The sequence below is a fragment of the Vanellus vanellus genome (assembly GCF_965231255.1).
Source record: "Vanellus vanellus genome assembly, chromosome: 1".
Lineage (NCBI taxonomy): Eukaryota > Metazoa > Chordata > Aves > Charadriiformes > Charadriidae > Vanellus > Vanellus vanellus.
This window is the reverse complement of record NC_138905.1, coordinates 70,980,022-71,004,266: the sequence shown is the minus strand read 5'-3', so window position 1 is coordinate 71,004,266 and position 24,245 is coordinate 70,980,022. Positions and strand designations below refer to the sequence as shown.

The 24,245-nt window shown below is 44.1% G+C and overlaps 1 protein-coding gene across 1 annotated transcript in view; it reads left to right on the top strand.

The window, feature by feature from the left end:
* Window positions 1–2,585: 2,585 nt before the first annotated feature.
* RERG (RAS like estrogen regulated growth inhibitor) overlaps window positions 2,586–24,245 on the top strand; it is a gene marked incomplete at its 5' end in the record, with an annotated part of 108,279 nt that continues 86,619 nt past the window's right edge. The window contains one exon of the mRNA XM_082498778.1: window positions 2,586–2,646. Within this exon, the coding sequence (XP_082354904.1) occupies window positions 2,586–2,646 (61 nt within the window). The remainder of the gene's footprint in view (window positions 2,647–24,245) is intronic.

The window sequence follows — 24,245 nt, the reverse complement described above, 5'->3', positions numbered from 1 at the left end:
TGTTGGCACGTCCGGAGGAAGAGTGCCATGTAAAAAGTTGGTCCTGCTGGAAAGCGGTGAGGCAGCAATGTTGCTGTCGTGCTTGTCCAGAGAAGGAAACTCTCTGGCTCTGCCTGGAGTTACCCGGGGGGGTGGGGGGGTGGTGGTGGTGGGGGGGGTGGGGAGCATCACTAAGCAAATAAGAGAGAGGGAAAGAGAGCGTCCTTGAGATGTTAAATTAAAATGTGGAGCAGACTTGGCCGGGCCCGCTAGCGAGCACTTAGTCAAAATTTATGCATGTGCACAACAGCCCATTGTCCCACGTAATTAAAGGCTGCCTTACCGCCAAACAACGCCGAATTACAGGGCTGCGCTCTTTCCTCTCGCAGACCGCGCCGGGCACCGGCTGACGCTTGCAGGATTCCGCAGCCAGGGGACGGCGACACCTCGCCCGCCCTCCCTGTCCCGCCCGGCGTTCCCTCACCCCCGTACCCCTCTTCCCGACGCCGCTCCTCCGCCCAGCCGGCACCGCACCGCACCGCACCGCGGCGGAGAGGAGCGGACGTGCTGCGCCCGGCGGCCGGCAGGGGGCGCCGCAGCGCTGCTGCGCGGCGGGCGCTGCGGGAGCCGCCGCCGGGCGGGCGGAGGGGCGGGCGGCCTCTCCGCATTGTGCGGCCGCTGCCGCTGCCGCCGGCGGGAGCGCGGGCGCGCCCCCCCCGGGGCCCCGCCGCCCTTCATGCCTCGCTGAGAGCCGCCGAGCAGCCCCGGGCACCGCCGAGCGCGGCCGTCCTCCGCGCTGCTCGCCAGGAGGTGAGCGCCGGGCGGGCGGGCGGCGCGGAGCTGTGCGCGCCCGCGGGGCTTCTCCTCCGCGGGTGCGGGGAGAAGGGAGGAGGCGGAGGGGGGGGATGTGGGGAGGAGCGTGAGTGGGAAGATGCGGCGTGGGGGACACGGTGCCCGCTGCGCGCAGGGCCGCGGGCGCGGAGCCGAACGTACCCGGGGAGCGGCGGTACCCGCAGCCGCGGGAGCTGCCCGGCGCCGGGCGGGCGGGCGGCACCTGCCGGGACTTGGCGGGGGAAGCGCAGCCCACCCGAAGTTACGGGGCAGGCGGTGATGAATCGGTATCTGTGTAGAAATGTAAAATATACCTGCCGGCGAGGGGCGGGCGGGGGTGCGGAGCGCCCGGCGGGAGAGCAGCGGGGCCGGGTCTCGCCGCTGGGCGGGCGCGCAGCCCCGCGGCACAGGGTGAGGTACCGGCGGGCGACCGGCAGCTTTCGCGGGAGGGGAACACCGGTGTCCCCCTCCCTCCCTTCCCCCTCCCCCCGCAAGGTGATACGGCTCCTGGAAACGCTTTGCGTTTCTAACTGTTCCTGCGAAGTGAGCGTGGTCTGTTGCTTACTCTTAGGCAAAATGAATCAGGAGTGTAAAGACGTCAGAGATGAATTGGGACCTTTTGCTGTGTAAGGTGTCTTTACTCTTTCTTTTTTTACAAGCTCCTTTTTTTTTTTTTTTCAATAGGCAAAAGCCTCGGGCGTTTATTTTAAGAAACATGTTTGAAATGCATTTTTGCCGTAGAGCGGGTAGTATTAACACAGAGAGCTTCCTATGTCACTGTTAGAATTTATGGCTAAAGTGGCTACTTTAGCAGGACAGCAAACCTTCCTAAAAGGTTGCATTCACAAGTAAAGTTCTAGCCTGTTATAAAGGGAGACTGAATTTTTGATGTCTTAGTCAGATCACCATCATTGACACTGATGCCATTTCTTCACCCAAGATCTTAAAGCATTCTACAGTGACAGATACTGTTATAATTTTTACTGTCCAGGTTAGAGAAATCAAGGAGATGAAGTGTTAGGTAACTTGCTTAAGGTCATGCAGATAATTCCCATGTGGCCTGTTAAAAGTGTATTACCAGAAATTCTGGCATCCTTTTTCTAACCCCACGCTTTGCCAAATGTTTATGTATGAGCTGAGGCAGCTTAAACAAGGAGCACTGGAGAACTTCTGGGTATGGTTTTGTTTAGCAGAACGAGCAAGGTACAAGTGCTTAGAGGTTTTTAGGCAACTGCAGCTGAGTAGTTGAAACATTTTTGGAACTGGAGGGCTTGAGGAAAAATCAGCTATCTGCAGGCACTGTTAGTGAGTGCTCATGGCTTTTAAATACATTCTACAAAAATATTCATTGGAGTTGAGGCAAATACAGTAGGCAATTGCAGCTGAAAGAGAAAGAAAGAATAAGGAACCTTGTGAGGCAGGTACTTTGGGTTGTTAAGTACCTTTTGCAATATTACAGTGCCAGTATGAAACAAACAGCAAGAGCTAGAAAGCTGAAGGTGGGTTTTGCACGAACTGTGCCAAATGTGTCAGTGGTGTTACTGCAATGTTTAAAGAGGGAACATAGCATCAATTATCATGACTATTTAAAAAAGAAAAAAGAGGGGGTTGAGGGAGAGCCTGGCTCCTTGCAGCTCCATCCTCGTGGTATTCTTCCCCAGGCTCTGCATTGACGTCACAATGACATGGTGAAGCCGAAGACAGGAGCTGGGAACGGTTCTTCTGCTTCACTTTTGATAGTCGAGTGAATTTATCGCCACTCCGTTCCTTCCAGCATGGCTAAGAGCGCAGAAGTGAAGCTGGCGATCTTTGGTCGAGCTGGCGTGGGCAAGTCAGGTATGTCCCATTTTTTTCTTGTTTGTCATCAGGTAACTTTTTGCTTCCTCTGTGCAGACAAACTCTTTGTACAAAAGGACAGTTGTGACCTTATTCTTGTCAGGGAGGTAAGGATCAGGCCAGGAGTTCTCTCTTCCTTGCTTTCCACACTATTTTCTTCAGGTTCTCCAGAATAAAAGTACTATCGCTTTAAAAAGAAAAAAAAAAAACAAACCCACAGCAAAATAAACTTCCCACCTCAACTCAATCCCACTTCTCATGAAGTGAGTGGTAAGAATCCTCCATTGAAACAGAATTAGTAACATTTAATTTGTCTCTTCATAGCTTGTGCTAGGTGAAGGTATTTGTATTATGCTCCCTATCCCCTAAGATCAGATCCTCTATTAAATATTGGATGACTTCTGTAATAGCTGTAAATCTGGTTGATTTCAGTGGGAAATTTTAGACTCGGCAACTCAAAGAATTTTTATTTTCAGTGCTTTCGTGGATTTGCATATTTAGCAGGAAACCAAGAAAATATGATGTGTAAAGTTTGCATTTGGAGCGATCTTTTGAGAAATAAACATAGTCTGCTGAGTCCATGTGGTAGAAACACAAGGGGGAGGCATAAATGTTAAAAATCCATTTCTACAGGCAGCCTTTCCTTGGGTGAGACAAGGAGCGTAATGCAAGGGTTGCAAGCTGTCTTGGGTAGTTTGGTGGTGTTGCATTAACTTGACAGCTCTAGAGCCACGCTAACATTTCCTTGCACCACAGGGATGAGGAAATAAGGAGACTGAGTCTCATCATAACCCCCGTGCCAGTTTGGGAATTGAAAGATACTGTTTATTTTAGAGAAAACTAAGGAGGTAGGATATACTGGTAAGAGCATTTAGACTACACTCTCATCTGCTGAAACCAGCTCCGGCTCCCCAAAGTAACTTTTGTATTAGAAATGCCAAGGTTCTGGCCCGTAAATGTATTATAGTTTTGCTAACTTCAGAATGGGTTGTTTATAAAAGCACATTTACCCAGAAGGTATTTTACCAGAACACTATCGGTGAAGTAGCTCTGTCAGCCTTCAGGAAAAAAGGCGTATGTGAGGCAAAGGTTGTTAGAGATTATTCAAAGACAATGCAGATTAAATTCTACCTTTTGAATGAAATACCTGAGGGGATGCTGATAATATGCTGGGATAAGTTTAAACTGTTCCTTCTCGCCTGCTGCGCTCACCCCACCCCTCTTTTGTATTTGTATTTCACTGCCCTGTCCAAGTTTTGTGAGTAACTTCAGTGGTTCTCCTTTTGGTTTGTCTTACATTTGGTTGACGGTTTCTGTGGTTATCCAGTCTTTTGGCTGGATTCAAAATAATGCAAGAGGAAGTATTTGCAGGAAAACTGAAACACTAAAAGACTCCCCTCGCCCTGACATTCCTAATCATTTGAGAGCTTATATGCAAAAAATATAAAACTGCGGGTTAAGTGCTCAGTTAAAAAGCCTCAACCAGCATAGGATCAACAAGAGCCTTTTTTACCTGTTGTATCCTTTTTGTAGACTTCACTATACTAGGATTTTACGGTAAAAATGTTTTCCTGTAGTCGTGGAACTGGGTGGGAAATCATTTTTAATGAAAAGCCTATACAAACATCCTAGTCCTTCAGAGTCCTCCTCCTCCTCTCGGTCTTTTTTACTCTTTGAGATGCAAGGAAATATTACATAAAATATGACTAAGGTCCCCTCTTTTTGATTGTCACCACGTGTGTAAATCTGTGTGGAAATGAAGGCACAAAGAAGTGGGCAGCACAACAAGGTGTGTTTGAGGGGGTGGAGAGACTACAGAGTGCTATCAGCCACCACGACAGAGCAGCGACTGTGCCTCCCAGACTCTCCAGCTTGCTTACGAAAACCCCTCTTGTACGTTCCCATAAAAGGACCTCAATTCAACAGCTTGGCCAACTCCAGAGAAATAAGTGTATGTGGGTGGGTGGGTGGGGGGGTGTCTGAAAAATACCTATTTGCCTGTAGCCAGCAGTAGAACAGTGGGAGCTGTGGAAGTGCCGTTACACCTGCGCTAAAAGAAGAGTTGGGCACAAAGTAGTCTCCGGATAGCTGGGTTTGGCACATAAGTAGTCAGCTCGATTAGCATTGATAGTGTCTTTTTTTTAGCGTAGCCACGTAATTCCCTATCCCTGTGACCAGTTTGTAATACGTTGTTGAGACAGGATCCTGTGGCCATCAGTTACTAGAGTAGGCTTGGCCAGACAGCTGAAAGATAAGCCAGACTCTAGGAGCAAGAATGCGAGGCAGAACGCTGGAGCACGTTAGATACGTGCGATGAAAAGGAGAAGTTGGGTGATAAATAAGGCCACTATAATTGCCAGAAAGTCATGCCAAAATATGGTCACTGGCTTGCTTTCTTGGCTCATCTTCATTTGCTGAGGAAGAGCCAGGCATTAGGTTCTTAATCTGTAAGTGGCTTCATCACTTGACAGCATCTGTGAAGTTACAGACACATATTGTAATATCCTGGAGAGACTCCTCTTCCAGTTCCTGACCAGGACTTTGGATCAGTGAGTCAAAGCAGCTATGAAGAAAGAAGTGTTGTGCTGCAGGACATGGGGAGACTTAAAGCTGTGCCTCACGCACCATGAAAGTCAGTAGAACTGTTACCATTACTGAGAGCTGAGGAACATCTTAATCTTGCCGTTAATGCTAGACAGCTGTTTAATGGTGTGCAAGTTTCCTTGTTCTACTAAGTAGTCCCTTCCGACTAATCCAAGACTCTTCCAAATGCGAGGTAGGAAACCAGAACACTGTTCACAAGTCAGAATAGTGATAGCATCTCAAAAGAGACTTCAAGCCAGGGAAAACAAAACTTTTCTCCACTTTCTTACTGCTCGCCACGTTTCTATGGTTCAAAGGTTTAAAAAACAAACAAGGGGGAATAGCAAGTCTGAGTGTCGGCTTTCTACTGTTCTTCCTTGCCTTGTCTCCTCCCTGCCTGCTTGGAGAAGGCCAGTAGAATTGCTTATCAAACCACCTGTTCCGTTTTGTTTGTTGGTTTTTTTTTTTTTTTTTAACTTAATGTAGACCTAAACCTTTCAAATAGAAAAGGAGGGGCAAACAAACTCAGAAAGGGGCACATAAGAGTGCTCTGTTAAAACAATTCAGAATTACACTGAGTAGTAAATCACTGATCAGATCAGCTTTCTCCTGGGCAAGCTCACCAGGTACGAGCATCCCAACCTGCTTTTGTACAGAGGACTGGACGCTCCTCCATTCAGCCAGTTCTTATTGTATAAAAGTTGCATAAACATTGCTTTAAACTAGGTGAAAAAAACCAGATGAGAAGCTCTGCCTGAGCCAAGGAGCACTTTGCTGCTCTTTACTCGGGAAGAAGAGGAGACGCTCTGTGGGTGGGAAGGGACATTGCTAAGCCCTGCTATAGATAATAGGGCTGAACCTCCTAATTTGGGCTAGAGTCAAGCAGCACTGAGGGGGAGAGAGGGCTTTTAAAGTCTTTTTCTTTATGTCCAAGAGGAGCTTGGAAGGAGCGGAGAATTAAAATTGAAGTGAATTACTTAAACATTGCTGTTTAAATTATTCTTCTGCTGAATCCTACAGCTTCATTCCTATGGTAACAAAAGTTAGAATTTCCTAAATAGCTCCTTTTAAGAATACAGTAGTAACAATTAATAAAGACTTAAAGGCCTTGTTCTTCCATGTCATCACAAGGTACAGTACGTGCCCAGAAAGCTAAAGAGAAGTGAAAATGTATGAACCAGGAGGAGAAAAGAAGGGCACGTACTGGATAGCAACTGCATGGCTGATGCTTTTCCAACTCATAACTCAGTTGACTGTGAATGCTCAAAATACCTCTGCTTAGGAGCCTTTGTATTTTGGCCAAAAAAGAGAGGATGTCCAGCTGCAGCATGTGCTGTCCAACTTGCCTTTTCGCTGGGTGTGTGTGCCAGGCTGAATACTCCAAGTTTCTGCATTAGCGTGTATGGTGTGCCCAGCCATGGGCAGATGCAGTTCTCATCTGTCTGGACAGGCTGTGCAGCTGCAGCTGTGGTATGTGACATGGAAGAACGTGTGGTTTCTTATGGTGCTTAAGCGAGAGAGAAGATGCTAAAACTCCCGTAGGCTCCCCCCAGTAAATAACGTGTTTGCTTCTAGGCAGCTATGCAAAGAATTATCTTAGGCAATCAGGCACATGAGACATTGTGTCTCATGTGCCTTTTTGATCCAGCAATAACTCAGATGCTTGTGTTTGGGCAAAAGGGTGATCGATAAAGTGGCATAAGTAAATATCATCCTGCAAAGAGCCTGTCCCATCACAGAAACAAAGATCTGGCCAACCTGAGTTATTCTAGTGTCACAGTTGGGAAAGTCCTGGGTAGGCATAGATTCGTATCTGTTGGCTTACGCTACTTTCTCTGTCAAACCCAGGATGGGGGAACATACTTGGGAGAAAGCTACCTGGATTTTAAAGTTCCTACAGAAGAAATTAAAGCAACAGCCAAGTCAGAGAGGCCTACAACAAATCTGTGTTTTGTTTTCATTATTTGGGGATATGTCTGAAATACACTACCAGGGATCACTTCCCAGTTGCAAGGTCTGGGAGTGCGAGGAATAGAACTGAATTCAGCGCCGCCACCACCCCCTGCTTCAAAAAAACATACAGGTTACTGGGAAAGAAGCCCATTTCAAAGTGATTCTCTACTTCACAAATCCCTGCTCATATGCTTTCCCCCACTAGTTTCATTTCAGGGACTTTTTGGGAGGAAACATGAGTTATTAAGGAGTGATTAGTCATCAAGCTCACAGCTCTGCTAGTAAGGCTGGGAAAGCTACCACAAAAGCTTCAAAGTCCATGCTATACCAACTCATGTATCTAGGGAGCATTACTGTAATAAGGTGCCTCTGAAATCCAGAAATGTGGGTGGAAGGAGCCTGTGGATTTTCTGTTGTTTTTTTTTTTTTTTTTATATATAAATTTTTTTTTCACACTGGTGCAGTAGATCAGTTGCCTTTTTTTTTCTTTGTTCTTAAGAATGGCAATGACAACCAGATGCTTAAGTGATTATTCAGTGATCAAGTTTAACACCCACTATATTAATTGTCCCCTAATATTTTGCTGGTAAAGTACTCCTCAAACAATTCTGCTTTTTGCACCCTCTGTTTTTACACTTTTCAACTAGGTACGGGTTCACTGAAGGTACTGTGCATGTATGGGTATAGGTACTAGTAGAAATGTAACAGTAATTCGGTCACTCTGTGTGAGATTTTGTGATGATTTCTCCCCCAGCAAGCATGCAAATACGTACCCCTGGAGCAGGTAATATTGCAAACAACCAGTTGCATTAACACTGACCTTTCCACACTTTTGTCTAGTGGATGACGCTGCTGCCTATATGGAAGGTGAGCCCTCGGTTCATGGATCTGTGAAATAAGTCACTGTCACCCATAAATGTGTGGCCCTGAGGGCTGACGAGGAGAGGGGCTGCTCTTGTAGTGGCCCCAACACGTGCAATTTTGGGGTCAGGCAGAGTGTACATTAACCAAGCGCAGGGCCCTACTGGGATCAGCAGTACCTGTGGGCACCCCCAGCATGCTGCTTGGAAAAGCCCCACTGGCATTACCACACAGATATGAGCTTTTAGTCAGCAGCTGCGTGACAACCAGTCTTTCTTGGACTTTCTCAAAACTGCATTTGTTGATTCTTGTTACGCTACCTGGGCCAGACACAGAAACGTTTGCCCTGAGTAGCAAGATGGCCTACTCGTATCTGTTACCTCCTCCCTTCCTCCGCTTATTTGCCTGTCCGTGGTTCACCACAGCCCTGCCCTTGGTGTAGAAACCATTCATGCTCTGCTCAACGTTTGCTCTTCCTTCTGGCTAACCATGAAATGATATAATGCAGAATTTCTCTAGCCAAACGCCAACGTTGTTCATTCAAGCATAGCTGCCTTCCCTGTTCCGTCTCATTTAACTACATCTGACATCAGCTCTACCTGTGTCCACTCTGAGCAGCTGGTGGCAGCTGTTAGAGCTAAGACTAGTCCTGCTGTTCTTTGTTTCTGTTTAGGTTGGGCTAAATATAGCCTGCTGTTTGATTACTGGGGAAGGAATGCCAGGATTTGAGATTTATGTGTGCAGCACAGCTTTTTCTCTAGGCCTGCTCCCAGCCACCCCCTGCAGCACTTGCCTTGATAAGATAGCCATCCTGGCCACTTCTGTAGTCATTGCGAAAGACAACAGAAAAGCTTCTTGGTGGAGTCCCAGGAATCCTTCGCCTGTTTGCTACAAAGCCTTGCAGTGTTTCGGCCACTTTGCGGTTCCCCACAGGGTCACTGAATGCACTGGTTTCTCCCAGGCTGCTGACCCTAATGGTTCCTTTCAGAAATGCCAAGATTTTTATTCTTCCACAAACTTGTTCTTTACCTCACTGATATCTGGGGTCCCTGCCTACCCCTTGCCTTGCATACTCTTTTTTTGCTTCATTTCTCCTCAGCTGTCACCTTTCCCTCTCCCCTTGCCAGTTCTAGTATGTGTTCCCTAACGTCTGCGTATGGTGGAATCACTTCTGCTTTGTACTCTACACGAAAACTTTGTATTTACAGTTGCCTTTTCAGCCTCCTCACTTCGTGCTTCCTCCCATCTCTGTTTCTCATCTCCAGCTCTTTCGTTAGTCTTTGCCCACACTGTCAGTGCATCATTAAAGGCTTAGTACCTGAGATCCAGTTGAGCTGACCTGGCAGCAATGATGTGATGTGGCAAAGAACGGCCACTTTGAAGTGGTTCCTACTGTCCTGGAAACCATTCCCTGGCTTGGACTTTGAGGATGCTCCAAGCTTTGACTGCTCCAGACAGTCGTTGTGGGAAGCAGGCTTCACACAGGTTAAAAAAGGAAGCAGTGTATATCTTTACATAGCTAGCCTCAGCCATAGAAATACGTAAATTCAGCTATTTTGGCTTCGTAGCAGAGCAGGAGAAACAAGTGATGTCTGTATTTCCCAAGCAAAATTTCTTTTTCTGCGTTTATCTTTGTGCCACCCTTACGCCTTTTACACTTACGGCACCCAAAAATAAATATGTAAGTATATGAAAAACTAACACCGCCTTAAAGGAGGAGGATGAACAAAACGCTTTAGGCTTCAGCTGAGCTGTGGTACAGGGCTGTCATTAGCTGCTGTTGACTGAAGGTGTTTGTACCCTCTCACCCCCTGCCTGTCAGGCGCTCCCAGCACTGGCGAGCAGGAGAGCGGAGTGGGCAAGGAAACTATGGCATCCTCGCCCATTTGCCACTTTTGTTCCAAGTCTGTGTTTGCTCAGCATTACTGGCAGTCTCTTATTATACCCGCTGCTGCAGAGGCAGAGTTACAGCTCTGGGAGAAGGCACCCCTCAGCTTTCCTTCCCTTCCTACGTACAGTTTGCAGGGCACTCCCACCAGCACTCCCCTTTGCTGCTCTGCTGGTTATGGGACTCCCACCTCACCAGCTCTCCACCTGCCCTGCTGTTTGAACTAGCATTTCTTTCCATTTGTCTCAAATGAAATCAGCTCCTCCGCTTTCATCGACTCCTACCTCTGCCCGGAGTCAGAAAAATAACTGAGAAGGGGGGAGTGTGCATCTGCTTCTATCGCCTTTTCATAATTCTGAATGGGGAAAGTACTTTTTATACTTGTTTTCTACCAGGTAGAGCATTCACGCTGCTGGAGTTAGTCTGCAGCTGTTACAGTTTCTAACAGATTTGCCATGTAGGTGTTGGGAAATGCCATATATTATGGTAGTGACGCTGTAGATAACTCATATTCTATGCATACGGTATGAAAAGATGAATGGCAAGAGAAGCACGAAGCCCTGGGGAAGGAAGTAGTAGATATATTAAACATATGTGCGGCTTTAAAATGCCACAGAAATTGGCTGGAGTCTCCAGCTGCCTTTCCAGAAATGTTAGACAGTAGTCTGCGCATGGGAAAATGAGGGAGTATGTTGAAAACATCAAGCCTGGGTTTGAAAGCGCATGAAGGTCCTGACGTTCACAGGTTGTTTTGCTGCTGCCGCGCGGGGGTTGGCAGGGAGGAAGCTGCAGACAAGCAAGAGCAGAGGCCTGGGGCAGCCATGCCGTACCGTGTGGGAACTGTTTAGATAAGGGGCTTGAAAAGTTTTCAAGCTGGAAGGATGCAACTGGAGAGCGCACAGGATATACTCTCCCAGGGAGGGAATTTCTTTAGCACTTGAACGGCACTCCAGCTTTCCAAAGGGCTGTGGGAACAAGGGCCACCGCCATGACCCTCCTGCAAGGCACGCCACTGTAACTGTCCTCAAGTGGCCAATATGGAAACTGAGGCGAAGCAAGGAGGAGCCTGATAGTCTCGGGTCACCAAGGGAATTGTGACTCAGGCATTGCCAAAGCTTCTTTCCGTGATTTCTCCTCTGAGCCAGGGCTGCCGAGATCCAGGCTGCAGCTGGCTCCCAGGCCGGCAGTAGTTACCCAGCATCTGAGCCCCAACCCTTACAGGCCCTGCCGAACTATGGCTCCTCCAATGCCATTAATTATTGACAGCAAAATAAAGCATTGAAATAACATCTATTTTCATTAAAAGCATATTTGGCAATCCTGTCTTTCACTACTTACCCAGCAGGGCTTAATTTCACAGGACCACAAGCACAAAAGGAGCTTGTCTTTACCTTCTTTCTCCCCTTCATGCGGCTATATTTGCCATCCAACTCCCAGTGTAACTATAATGTAATCTATCATAAAGTTGCACAACCCTGCTCTAGAGGGCTGCTTTTGTCAGTGGCTTATTTCTTTGCCTGCCATGGGAAACAAAAGTCCCGCTCCCCACAACGGTGGAAGCCAGTTACACAAAGCTGTCGGCTGTGATCTTTTCCTGACCTACCCAGCAACCGGCCTGTGCCCTTGAGGAGCTTTACAAGTGAGAACTTCAAGTTTGACATTCGGAGCAGGAAAGTGCAAGAAAGAATATAGAAGCCAAAAAAATGGCGTGGGCTATTTATTTCTTCACTGAAATAGGGCTGCAGAATAAATAGAAATATATTGGAGAGTCACCACAGAAGAATGCTGTATTAGACCCATGGGGAGCAGAAAAAACAACACAAACAGAAAAAAACCCAAGCCCCACACTCGGCAAAATGGGAGGCATGGGAGTATGAGTGCCAAAACAAAGACCTTGTGTTAACCAGCCTTAGTGGCAGAATCTGAGACGCCAAGCACTACTGCTTAACCCAACTGGATGCTTGTGGTTACGTACGCTGGAGCTGGTTCTGCTCTAGGCCGAACTCCAACATGAAATAATTTAATAGTGATCCACAGTAGGAGTTTGTCCCATGAGTCCATGTCTGCTAGATCTATTGCCAGGCAAAGTTTCAGGAAATTTATCTCCAATTAAGAAAACTTGGCCTTTATCTACATGCAGCATGGCAGGTCACAGGAGATTTTTCAAAGAGTGGGCAGAAATATCAGCATCCTTATTTATGTATTTATTTAGAAAGATATTCTTCAGTGACACGTGGTCTTTTCCCTGTTCTGTTAGTGGGTGCTTGCTTACCCCAGCTGAGGCTCTGGCAAAGGAGGTTCTTTACAAAGCTGGGAGCGTGAGGTGGGCTGCCCATCTCCCACTGCAGTGCCCACACAACCACCTTTCCCCTTGCTGCAAGAGGGAGCAGAGAGATTCACCTTGTTTCCTGTCCACACTCAACAAATTCACTGAAGCAGGAGGACTGAGGGCTCTTGTAATTCATATCCTAGCAAATGCAACTGCAGATGTGGCCCTTAAATCCACTCTTGTTTATTTATGTTTACCTTGCTGATCAAATGACAAGAACAGGGGACACTTTTTTCCCCTGTATTTTCCATTATTCCACACATATTTTCCCATAAAGATGCACAATCCTGAAAGAACAACATCTGCCTCTGAAAAGCTGCAGGCAGAAAAGTTGAAGACAATAAGAAACAACTTTAAAATACAGTAAACCTGTATCAAATATTCTTATTCTGTGGCCTATTGATGACTTTGTGACTAAAGAAATAGACTTGGGCATAAGCCTGTGAGTAATCCAGATGGAGGCTAGTGAATATGTTGTCCATAAATGGAAAACAGAACTGAGCAGAAACAAACTCATGCTTTTGAGATTTGATAAGTAAAAAATGTAAATCGAAATTCTCCCTTTTAAATGTCAATGAAGGAAGGATATATTAGTGAGCTTTACTGGTAAGACATGAAAAGTAAATGATGCAAAAAGCAATCCAGGCTCATTTTTTGCTTTAAAGGAAGCGAATAACCTGACTGGATGGTTCCGACCCATTTGAGGGAGGGGCAGACCTGTCCCGAAAGCACCAGCTGACCACCCTCCTCCTCGTGTAACCGATACCGTCTAACTGAAAAGCAAGAACTGGCAGGGGCAAGAACTCAAGATCTTGCCTTTAATTAACCCTCAGTGCCCAATGGTAATCTCAAATAAGTACATCCCATGCAAGAATAGTCTTTCATTAGTGTTCAGTATACATAAACCAGTCTATTTCTCACCACCCCCCACCATGCATCTTCAATATCATTTTGGTAATTTCTTGGGGATATTTGTTTGCAGTTTTTGACCTGGCATCTGAAACAACCAAGCCCCTCTCATGAAAACGAACTACCTGTATTTTAAACATACTCAGCATGACACTCTTCATTAATTTTCTATTTAGGATCTAGCATGAAAGAGGCACTTGAACTTTGACTCAGCACCACTATGGCGGAAACCAGTAGAAATTCACATAGTGCTCACTGAACACTGGGAGGAGTTTGGGAGCCTGTACGATAAGAAATAGTGGTATAGTTTGGAGACATCATGTATAGCTTTGCAGACTTCTAGGGCTCCAAGGAAAAGATCACACACTATTTCCACACTTTGCTGCTTGAAAAGGCAGAAACTTTGAACCCTGAGCTAAGAAAGGAGCTTTGCCTCTTCTATTTTCCTACAGAATAAACACCAAATTATGTAGGAATGTCATTCTATTTTATTTTCATGCCAAAACCTCAGTAAAGTTCCCTATTTCCTAAGAGGTTATAGCACCTATGGTGTACATTGATCTGTAAAATCATGGGCAGTTACTCATCTGCATGGTACAATAAGCATCAGCTCTGGAGCAGGCTAGCTTGGCATCCCTTTGAAGATAAGGCAAGAGACACACCATGGAAAGGGCAGAATGACCCTAGAGCAATTTCTTAAGTTTTAGCACCTTAGGGGTATGAAGACTATCATAATTTGCTTGTGGGACGTCTCTAGACACAGCTGAACAAAGCTTCAGTATTGTTAGGACTAATTTCATGTTCAGTATCATACATCTCACCTCACATAAGGTCTGTATCGAAAAGACTTTTTAGTCACCTATAATAAATTCGCCTGGCTCATTTTATAGCATTTCTTCCGTCACCAGACATTTACTGAATGATACTTTCTAGTAAGCAATTTTAATACCATCAAGTTTAAGGAACTTTGTTGCGCATGAGAGTGTTACTTTTTGTTCCCAGTGCTGCAGCGTGGACAGGGATGGGCTGCAAATAGAAGCAGGGGACTCAACAGAAAAGAATGACCTTCACAGCCAAGTTAACACAGTACATTGCCACCTTAGATCCTACCTCTAGTTTCTGCACAGGAGACAGCTGACATTCTTCTTGTTCAAAAGGCAGGAAAAACACAATGACCAACAGCAGGAGTTGGAACAGGGCTTAGGAAAACACGTTCATGGTTAAAACACCTTGAAGTTTCAGTGTGCACTGTCATTTTCTGTTCATTCCCGTTAATACTGTCACTTTTGGTGAAGGTTAAAATGCTTTTGTGGATAACAAGACATAGCGGATGGAAAAGTCTTTAATTTCAAGCATGGGTAGACTGACATCATCATGTGTTAAAAGTACTAAATCATTGTGCAATTCCAAGACTTCTCTATTCACTTTAATAGGTGACTCTTAAGAAGTCAGGGCTCTACACTCCTGTGAAATTCTAAAGGTGCATTTCATATGACATTTCAGAACACTTGGAACCTCCTGATTGCAAAAATGCTTTCAGATGTCAATCTATTCTGCTCAGAAATAAGTGTTTCCAGGGCAGTCACAAACAAAGGATGCTCAGTGTGCCTCCCAGAGTACTAACCCAGTGAGGGTAGTTTTGCACATGGGTCTGTCTTGTAAGGCATAATCCAATTGCACCTCTAAGGTTTCTGAAGAGCCTTGGGGATGGACTTAATGATGTTGCTCTTGTATTTGGAGAACAAAATGAACGTTGATTTATTTTTTTTAGCATGGATATTGACCTTTAGAAAAACTTATCTGCGTGAAGCTTAGAGCATCAAGTGATATCATCTAGTTTCCTGTTGGATTGCGGGCTTTCTGAGGAGCAAGGCCGGTGTCCCAGTAAAAGTGGTGATACATGACCCAAGAGATCCAAGTTTGCTTCCTCTAAACAAAGTGCCTGGGCTATGGGCTACTGGCTATCAGCTATTCTAAAACAAAAAAAAACCACCACCACCAACAACAACAACAAAAAAACAGCAAACAAACAAACAAACAAAAAACCCAACCACACAACCAAAAAAAACCCACTAAAACACCCAGAAAAAAAAAAAAACCCACAACCAAATAAACCCCACACCCCAAAACCAAAAATCAAACCCCAAAACAACCCAAAACAAAACCCAAACCCCACAAAAATCACCCTAGAAGAAAAGCGCATGAAAGCACGGAGCTGCTAGGTCACTGGGAGTGAGGACTGTCTGTTGTATAATGCCTAATGATTGTCCTGCTTTCACAGTTTGACCCTGTACCTCTCACGTGAGGGATAACCAGTACTGTAAAAGCCTTATGGGTTGGGACTCCTTTTAGCACAGGACAGGAGTGTGCTGTGAAGGTAAACGAGACTCGTGTTAACTCCTCATATTACTCAAGGACTTTGGTGAAGTACTGTGATGCAATCAAGGAATTTTGTTACCTCAGCACAACATAATAGCCACTACTTCTAAAAAAAAAAAAAAAAAAAAAAAAACAAAAAACTGGTACCATCACAAAGCTTTCTAGCATACAGATGAAATAAAACAAGTGGTTTATGCTACCATACTGTAGGAGGACTTACACCATCTATATCTCCAGAAGCCAAGTCACAGCAGCTCCCTCAACTCATGCATTTGAAAGAGAACATTGTTTCCTGAGTATCATCACGCAGGCAGTGCAGTTGCCACCGTAGTTCAATATTAAATGATCCTGGAGAAACTTTGAATGGCAGACACCTGAGATATACATATGGACTATCACTACTCTTAGGGAGTCAGAGCAGGGCTCTCTAGCAGTAGTCTCAGCAGTGCAGAACTTGTCCAATTTTAGGTAACTCATGAACCTCTTAGGATTTTATTCCCCAGTAAATAATTTCCCTAGTGACAAGCATTTTATGTCCTTCATTGCAAGGGGGTCAAAGTAGGTGACTGCGGTGACCCTTCCTGACTTGAAAAACACGATCTTGTTGACCATGAGTATATTAAATTAAGAATTTTTCCCTGGCACTTAGTTACCTTCCCCCTCCTCCCTCCCTCGACCTAAATCACTTCTATAGCCATGATTCTCTCCTTTGGGCCACCTGAACTTTCCTTTTTCTTAGTAGAATTTGCATTGTATATATCTGATTATTCCTACATGCTACCTAACCACATGGAGCCCCATCTTGATTTTATAAGGCAAATAATTTTCATAATAGTTATGAAATCTTTTTATAGTATTTAAGAAAAAAAAAGGGTAACTTTCTGTAAAATAAAACAAATACATATAACTTTATGGCACTAAGTTGAAAGCATTAGCTGAGTCAATGTTTGGACTGTGCTACAGGGGTATTAATGAGAACTTGCAAATTTTATGGATTTGAATTCATTAAAATGAACAGCACAATTTGTGCAGCAGTGACTTGTTTGCAAGAATAGGGATTAATTAATAGGATTCTGCATGCAGAATAGCAGAATACAGATGCAATTTCTTCTGTAAATTTACATGAAGATCATAAGAAAAATACAGAGCTTTCTGCTGACTCTTGCCAACAAGAATGTTTTTACCTCTGACCACGGAATAAGATTTGAAAACACAGTGGCAAAGAAACTAAGAGCTTGCACAGAGGAGATCCTGCACATAGCAGGGAGGATGTCTAGAAGCAGACAGTTTTAGGAGAAAAAAAAAATCTACATTAACACTCTTGGAAGATGAAAAAGCAAAGTCACAGAAAGGTGAGCTTTAGTTACAACTCTTCACACTAGATGGAAATTTCACTGGATTATTTGCAAAGCTGAAGAACATTAGTTATGGGAAATTAAAGACTATTAGTTAAATTAATTCAAGACTCCACAAAATGCTAGACTAAATAACCTTGTACAGTTCCCTGAACAAGTGCTTTGTCCCTCAAAGACAGGAGAAGGCTATTATATAGGTAAGAGGTGATTTCCAACAATCTGAATTGTGGCTTGTTTGTGCCGCTACTTCTGCACTGTTTTCTCATCCTTAGAGGTGATAATCTTCTAGGGAGGTCCCAGTTTAAAGGAGGCTCTCCTTATTCAGAGACAGCTCTGGGAGATTTGAAAAGTGGAGGTTTCAAAATACACACTGAGGGAAGGGTGAGAAGGTAGATGTTTTGGTATTATTCCGTTTTGCCCCCCCCCCCCCTTTTTTTTTTTTTAATCTCTTGATTAAAAGGAGGTTTCCTCAGCCTTAGCCACTCTAGGGACTTGGACAGAACTGATCCAGGAGAATCTGCAGCAATTTACAGGGAGATTTTTCTTTTCCCACCTCCAGGGGAAAAAAAAAAAAAAAAAAAAAAAGTATTGGGTCTCCTGAATTTCCGTAGCAATATTTCCACAGTTAAGAAGTATTGTCAGACATCTGGAGATCAATCCAAAGTCTGTGGAAATCAATGGAAAAGCAAGTGTTTATTTCTGTGGGCTTTGGAACAGGTCCATGGAGAGCAGGGTCAGTTGTTCCATGAATTGTGTCCCACTATGGCAGTTCCCAGAGAGGAGAGCAGGAGTCTGGGGGCAACCCCAAACCCAGTGTTAGCAGACTCACTCAGAAAGTAGTATGAGGAATTGAAAGACAAAATACCATTTAAAAGCAAGCATTGTAAGGGCAAAACCGTAGACCCCAGGAGACGTGTGGCATACTGTTTCCTCAATCATAGGTGCTGTGTTATTTTGCATTCGGAATTTGGAGCACTTTCCACAGATTCTCTAAAAGCTCATAGTCTGAAAAAGCTACAGTTCAGACTTATTTTCCACCCCTGCCTTGTAACAGTCTGCAAACAGCGCAGCACTAACAGACCCTCGCAGTAGCACGTATTTCACATACAGGGGACAGGCACCGGGCAAAGACATGAAGTAACTGACACCAGGCTGTGCGAGGAGTCCAACCCAGACCTCTCCAGTTCAATCGAGACCCTGACTCCTTGGACCAAGGACTCCCTTCCTGCTGTTTTGAGTGGTTTAAACTGCCCCTATCAGCATGTTAGATTTTGTCAGTCACAGAAACACAGGCTTGCCACAACCCACTGGCACCTAGCAGAGGGCTTCTTATCATGGGACAGCAAGGACATGGTCACAGTTAGTGTTTTTCTGTTCAACGGCAATGCGATACATCTAGATGAGCCTGGCTCAGACTGTGAGGTGGTTTGATGAAAGCTTTGGCAATTAAAATAATGAGGAGACAATGCTAGTTATTAGCGCACAAAGCATCAGGGTCACAGTTGCATCAAGAGGAACTATTTAGCTGTGCTGCCTCCAAATGCCAAATCGTGTAAGTGAAGTCAGCCCGGCTCCTTCATTTCTTTCTCTGACAAGGATGAGTGTCATCTGTCAGGCTAAGCCTCAGTTTTCAGACTGACAGGTGGAGCTAGAAGCAACAGTATTTAAGGTAGCTTAAAATAGTAGTAGGGTAGCCCTGGTCCAAGTTTTAGGACATTGCTTAAATTTAACTATACAGGCTGGATATTTCCATGCTGGGTGTCTGCTTTTTTTTTTTTCCTTGAAGATGTTTGCAGGAGTAACACAGTCATTTCTAAGAACAAGGTTAGGAAAGAAATATGGGTTGTGTCTGTGTTAAAAAAAAAATATTCTTGCAGCCACTTTACATAGGTATTCTAGTATCATCATTCCCCAGAGCAAGAACTCAAAATATGACAGAGGGGGGTTAGCACGTCAGCAAGGGCATGCCTTTTGCTATGCCTGTGAAAGCGTACTTATGTTTGGTAGTGAGCCAACGCCTCTGGAAGGCCCGAGTTGTGTTTCATCTGTTAGAGCTGGGAGTTAAATTTTCCTCACAAGTTTGTCCTTATGGGAAAACATTCCAGCTCTGGATACAGGACTATTTTTCTTTCCAAGGAGCAGTGTAAGGAAAAAAAGCGTGCAACTGGCATTATTGCCTTTTCCTTTTTGCTGGCACAGAGGCACTGTGAAGAAGTAGCGAAGTGTATGGGAGACAAGTCCCAAGAAATGAAAAGCAAACAGCAATTTAGGATTAAGATTGCCTTTCCATTAGTTTAGCTGAAACAGATTTGTCCCAGGAAGCAGTTCTGGAAGCTGAAAATGGAGCTCCCAGCCTCAGAGATCAGTGGCAAAGTTTCGGCCGCTTTAACTCACCTGGCATCTAAGTCTCTGCACATCAGTGCGAGCCTTTCTCTCTTCCACACTTGGGCTTTGATGGAGCTTTTTACACTCTCTATCTTTTTTACATCCAGTGCAACTACTCATAAGGAGTGAATCAGTCTCACCCACTTAAAGATGCTTCCTTACTGGGCAGGGTCACAAGGCATCGGCAAAGGGAGATCTCCCTCCCGCTACCACCTGTGTGGTAGTTGTGCTGTGGATAAACGGAGGTCTCCTATCTCAAAGGGCCATCAGTCCAGCCGGCACCTCTCGCCAGCACAAAAAATAAACCAAAGCACGGGGCTGAGGTTTACCTCACTGGTTCTGGAGAAAGTTTTAGTTGAATACAATAAATATAAATAAATAACACATAGGGAGATGGATGTACACACACACAAATATGTATCTCTCCAAGTATCTTTTAGCACCGGGGGTTTGTGGCCTCATGTTCCCTGTCTTTTGAGCAGCCCAGGCAGAGCCTGCAATCCTGCAAAACAAGCTCCAGTTTTCAAGCAGGGCAAGAGTTACATAGGCTATTTATGAATCTAAGAAACTGAAGTGCTGCTAAAAGAGAAAAGCCTACCATTGTAAGACTTATTCTCAAACATAGGCCACTAAGAAGACATCTGGGTATGATTTATTTTTCTATTTTGTCTAATGTCCTAGATAGAAGCTATGCCAGAACAGCTATTTTTCTACCTATTTCAGTTGGGAGATTGGTTTCTTGTAGCCTCTGAATGATTTTTATTTTTTTTTTTTGGAAGAGGATTTTTTTGGTACAGTGTTCAAGCAAGGCCAGTGAGCAGCTTGGGATGCAGTTTTAATACACTGAGTACGTACCATGCAGCAGCAGCAGGCCCAGACACCATTGTCGGTGCACTGTATTAATTCTAGGTGTTCATCTTACTGCTAGGTCTTCGTCTTAGCTAGGTGCCTGCAAGACTCTAAAAAAACACAACAGCTAATCCAAATGCCTTCCCCAAGATTTAGCACTCGCACAGCCACGAGGAAGCTTTTGTTTAGGCTGAGATTCCAGTTGAGGCTGCCTCAAGTGATGAGTGCGGGGCACTTCGGGCATTAGCATTTACATCAGCTCAGCAGTACACTCTTATTTAGCTTCGGTGGAATTTTATAGCCTGCTTTACTGCAGCAAGAGCAGCAACGCAATGAATCTTTTAAATAAATCTCGTCTGATGGATTTGCTGGCACCTTGTTTAGACTAGGGGTGAAAAGTATCCCACCCGCAAAGCTCAACACATTTACCACCAACATAGGCACCATTTAACACCATTAGCACAGTTTTGACTAGGGAATTTATATAAAAAAAAATACATGTACTGTGTGGGGACGCATCACAGATGAGCATGAAGTGCATGCAGTGAACAACTCAACATTGAAAAGAGCTTATATTCAGTATTAACTAGCTTAAGCCAGAGCCCTACTACACCACTAGATAGGTCATCTCTTCTGCTGTGTGTTTTCACCCAAATGCAACAAGTGGATTAAAAGAGTGTGCTGGGGTTCATCTGCTGCTGAAACAAGTTGTGGAGAAAATAATTCTCTTACAGGTAACTTCAATTTCATGTTCACTCAGACAGCGAGTCTAACCCAACTTCATTCTAAAGCAACTTCCTCTCCCCTTCCCTCAGTTTCCTTCACCCTCCACTTTTCTTGCTGCAATACCAAAGGAAGCTGTTTGCATGGTATTTTTCACCTTATCTGAGATTCCCATGAAAAATCTGTTGTCCCAGTAACAGTAAAGCAAATTTTGCAGACTCTTGAAAAAAATCAAGTAACTTTTGAACAAAATCCTAAACTTCTGGGGGTTTATCCAGATTTCAACTTTTGTTTGTGCATTACTCAGAGAAAAATCAGAAAAAAAGGCATGGGTTGGTGTATAGTTCTTGATCCCGCATGCCATGATATCTTAATTAAACTGTACCTTTGTTTGCTTAAGCCCTTAAGTATGTGGGACTGAAAATTTAGCTAAGACCTATTTATAGGGTACTGTCACTGGGCTATGCAAGTGTGAAGTTAATAATTCTGACTGTTGCCTGGTGTATCTGGTATGCGAAGGAAAACTCCCTTCTAGCACTTGTCCCTGTACGAGTCTAAGGGCCTGAAATACCCTGTCTCTTGCCTAGGATTATTTTTTTATTTTTTTTTTTTTTTTAACAAAGGAAGTTTTTGCTGTATTTCCACTGCCTCCCCTTTACCATCTCTTGTCTTTCTGGTCCCTCCAAGGTATCGCTTTCTGAAGTACAGTGAAAAAGGGGTCTTATAGCTCTGCTGCCTTTCTTGGGGACGTATCCTTCCACGCTGGACACCTTTGCGTCAGATTTTTCTTGCTCAAAGCTTTCTGAAAGCTGTATTGATTTAGTGTTTCCACTGTGGCTTGCAGGTGCATGAAACCAATATTTGTATTAACCTGAGGCATATTAACTCTGCATCTATAATGAGAGAGAAAAGTCTGATCTTGAGCAAAGATACAGGAGCTGTCTGCAAATCCAGAGTGTCACATTATTTTGTGACGTTCGGATGATCAGTTGCAGAGACCCAGGAACTAAGCACATGGGAACCCGAATTGTCAGTATTATATCCTTCACTGATAGTTGGGATACTTTCATATCCAGGTGAAAATTTCGAAGGTTTTTTAAATATTTTATGACATGTAATTACCAAAAGAGTTACAAAAATACCTTGGGGAAAAAAAAAAAAAAAAATAAATACTTCTGTATGGAAATTTTCCCTCAACATATTTCTGTATAAAAAAAAAAAAAATATACAGGTGATTTTGAGAAGAGCTTGAACCATTTTGAGCAGTGGGTTTAAGGTCTATTTAGAAAGGAAAAAAGTTAATTGCTTTACTAGTTAGATACAGAATATTCAGTGATTTTCTAAATGGTATGGGAAGAGAGCATCACCTGTCCTTTTTGCATCTCACAGAGAATCATAATCTGACCTGCACTGTCATTTGCATGAATGTTCAAGAGTACTCTCAGGGAATTTGAACTGCTAAAGAGAACAGTTTTAGTATGAATAGAAGTACAAGGATCATGTTTATGTGCACGTAGCAAATGAATGACAGTTCTAAAGCCCAAGTGTCTACACCAACAGTTAATTAGCAGCCAGAAAAGACATACAAACATTTCAATATTTAACCTTGAAGTCAGGTTGGTGTAAAACTCTGAAGTAACACCACATTAAAATGTTATCTAGAAATTGTGTCTTGAACCACAGTGAGCTGTGGTTGACAGCAGGAGACTTTGGTCCTACTTTTCTACCATCTGTTCTTAATTCCGCTGCTATTTTGAGAAAACCGCCATCATTTTGGGGTTCCTTGCTCACCATCCTATACTGAGATACAAGGAGAAGGCTTTAGTAATCTCAGAGAAATGCTTGAAGTCCTTGAACAGAAGAAGCTATACAAGTGCAAAGTGTCAATGATAAAGAGAAAATTCCCTGGGGACAGTAGGAGAAGGGGAAGTGGAGAGGCATTCCCGCGCTCCTGCACTGCACAGTTCTGCATATGCTTCTGCAGGATAGGTAGCTCTCAGAAGTCCAGCTAGAGTCAAAGGAAACATAATTTGTGACCGAATTAAGTTTTGCGGTCAAAACAGATAGGAGAGAATGAGAAACTAAGGGGATGTAACATCAGCTTTACAATGAGACAGTGGAATAAGCGGGACTCCCCAATTAGAAAGCAAAAGGTAGAGGAAAGATACGATCGAGGTTTACAGTTCATTAAAATGGTGAGCAAAATGAACACAGAGTTCATTGAATACTGCAGTGTGAGGCCACTTAATGAAACTAGTATAAGACTGGCTTAAAACGTACACAAGCAAGTATTTATTTACAGAACGGGTAGTGAAATCCTGAAACTAGCTGCTAGAGTTTTAACACATAGGCAGCATCAGCAAGTTCAAAAAGGATTTACACAAGTTCATGGATAAAAGATCTACAGATGGATTTTGAAACCAGAAGGCAGGGATGTGCCCTGTAACATCCTTAATACAATTCTCCAGGAGGGGAGTGGACCACAGAAAGCATCTGGCCTTACATGCTCTCCCTATACAGTATCTCCTGTTGCCCACTAACCGCTTGCCTAAGAAGGACTGCTGGTCTGACCCAGGAGGGCATTTTGTAGGCTCCTGTGCTACAGGGAACAAATCACGCAGACCGTGCAGAAACTTTACATCCTCAAGTTTTTCCTATAAGACACTCTTTCCTTATTAGCTCCAGACTTCCAGATACCATTAGATCAGGACTAACCACTTTCCTGAACATAGGCTACTACTGCCCCCCAAAGAAAGGGGGTTTATTTATTTTTTTTTTTTTTTTTTACATTCACATTTTCAATTAACTGCTATTAAATTTCTTTTTATTTGCTTTCTGGTGTGAGGTTTCAGAACACCCCTGCTCAAGATTTTCAAACTTTTCTGCATCATCAGGGTGGCTGAACACACATCTCCATGGGCTTGCAAACAAAGCTGAGATTCTCAGAGTGTCTGCTGCCATCAGTCAGGACTTCAGCAAAGGTAGCAAATGTCAGAAAAATTGCAGTAAAGTCATGAGAGATGGCAATACTTTTGTGACTAAATAAGACTGCAGCTGGCTGTCAGCCATCTAGATGATTTTATATGCATTCAGCTGCCACAAATCAAAAAGACTTCTGGAATTAATCTGTTTCAAAGGTCTGCATCAAAGAAAAACGACCATTACAAGTGGCACTTGAAGTCCTAGCACAGATATTAAAAAAAAAAAAAAAAGCACTAAGTCTGTTTTCCTGACAGAGGACCCCTTTCACCACAGTCACAGCAGTATGGGGTGGCTTTTCTTAAGGCTGAACAGGTGAGTTGTGTCTTAGTGCCCATCAGCTAGAAACTTCTGCAACAAGTGTTGACCACACAAACTGATGTTGGTGAACCACAGAGCAAAATCT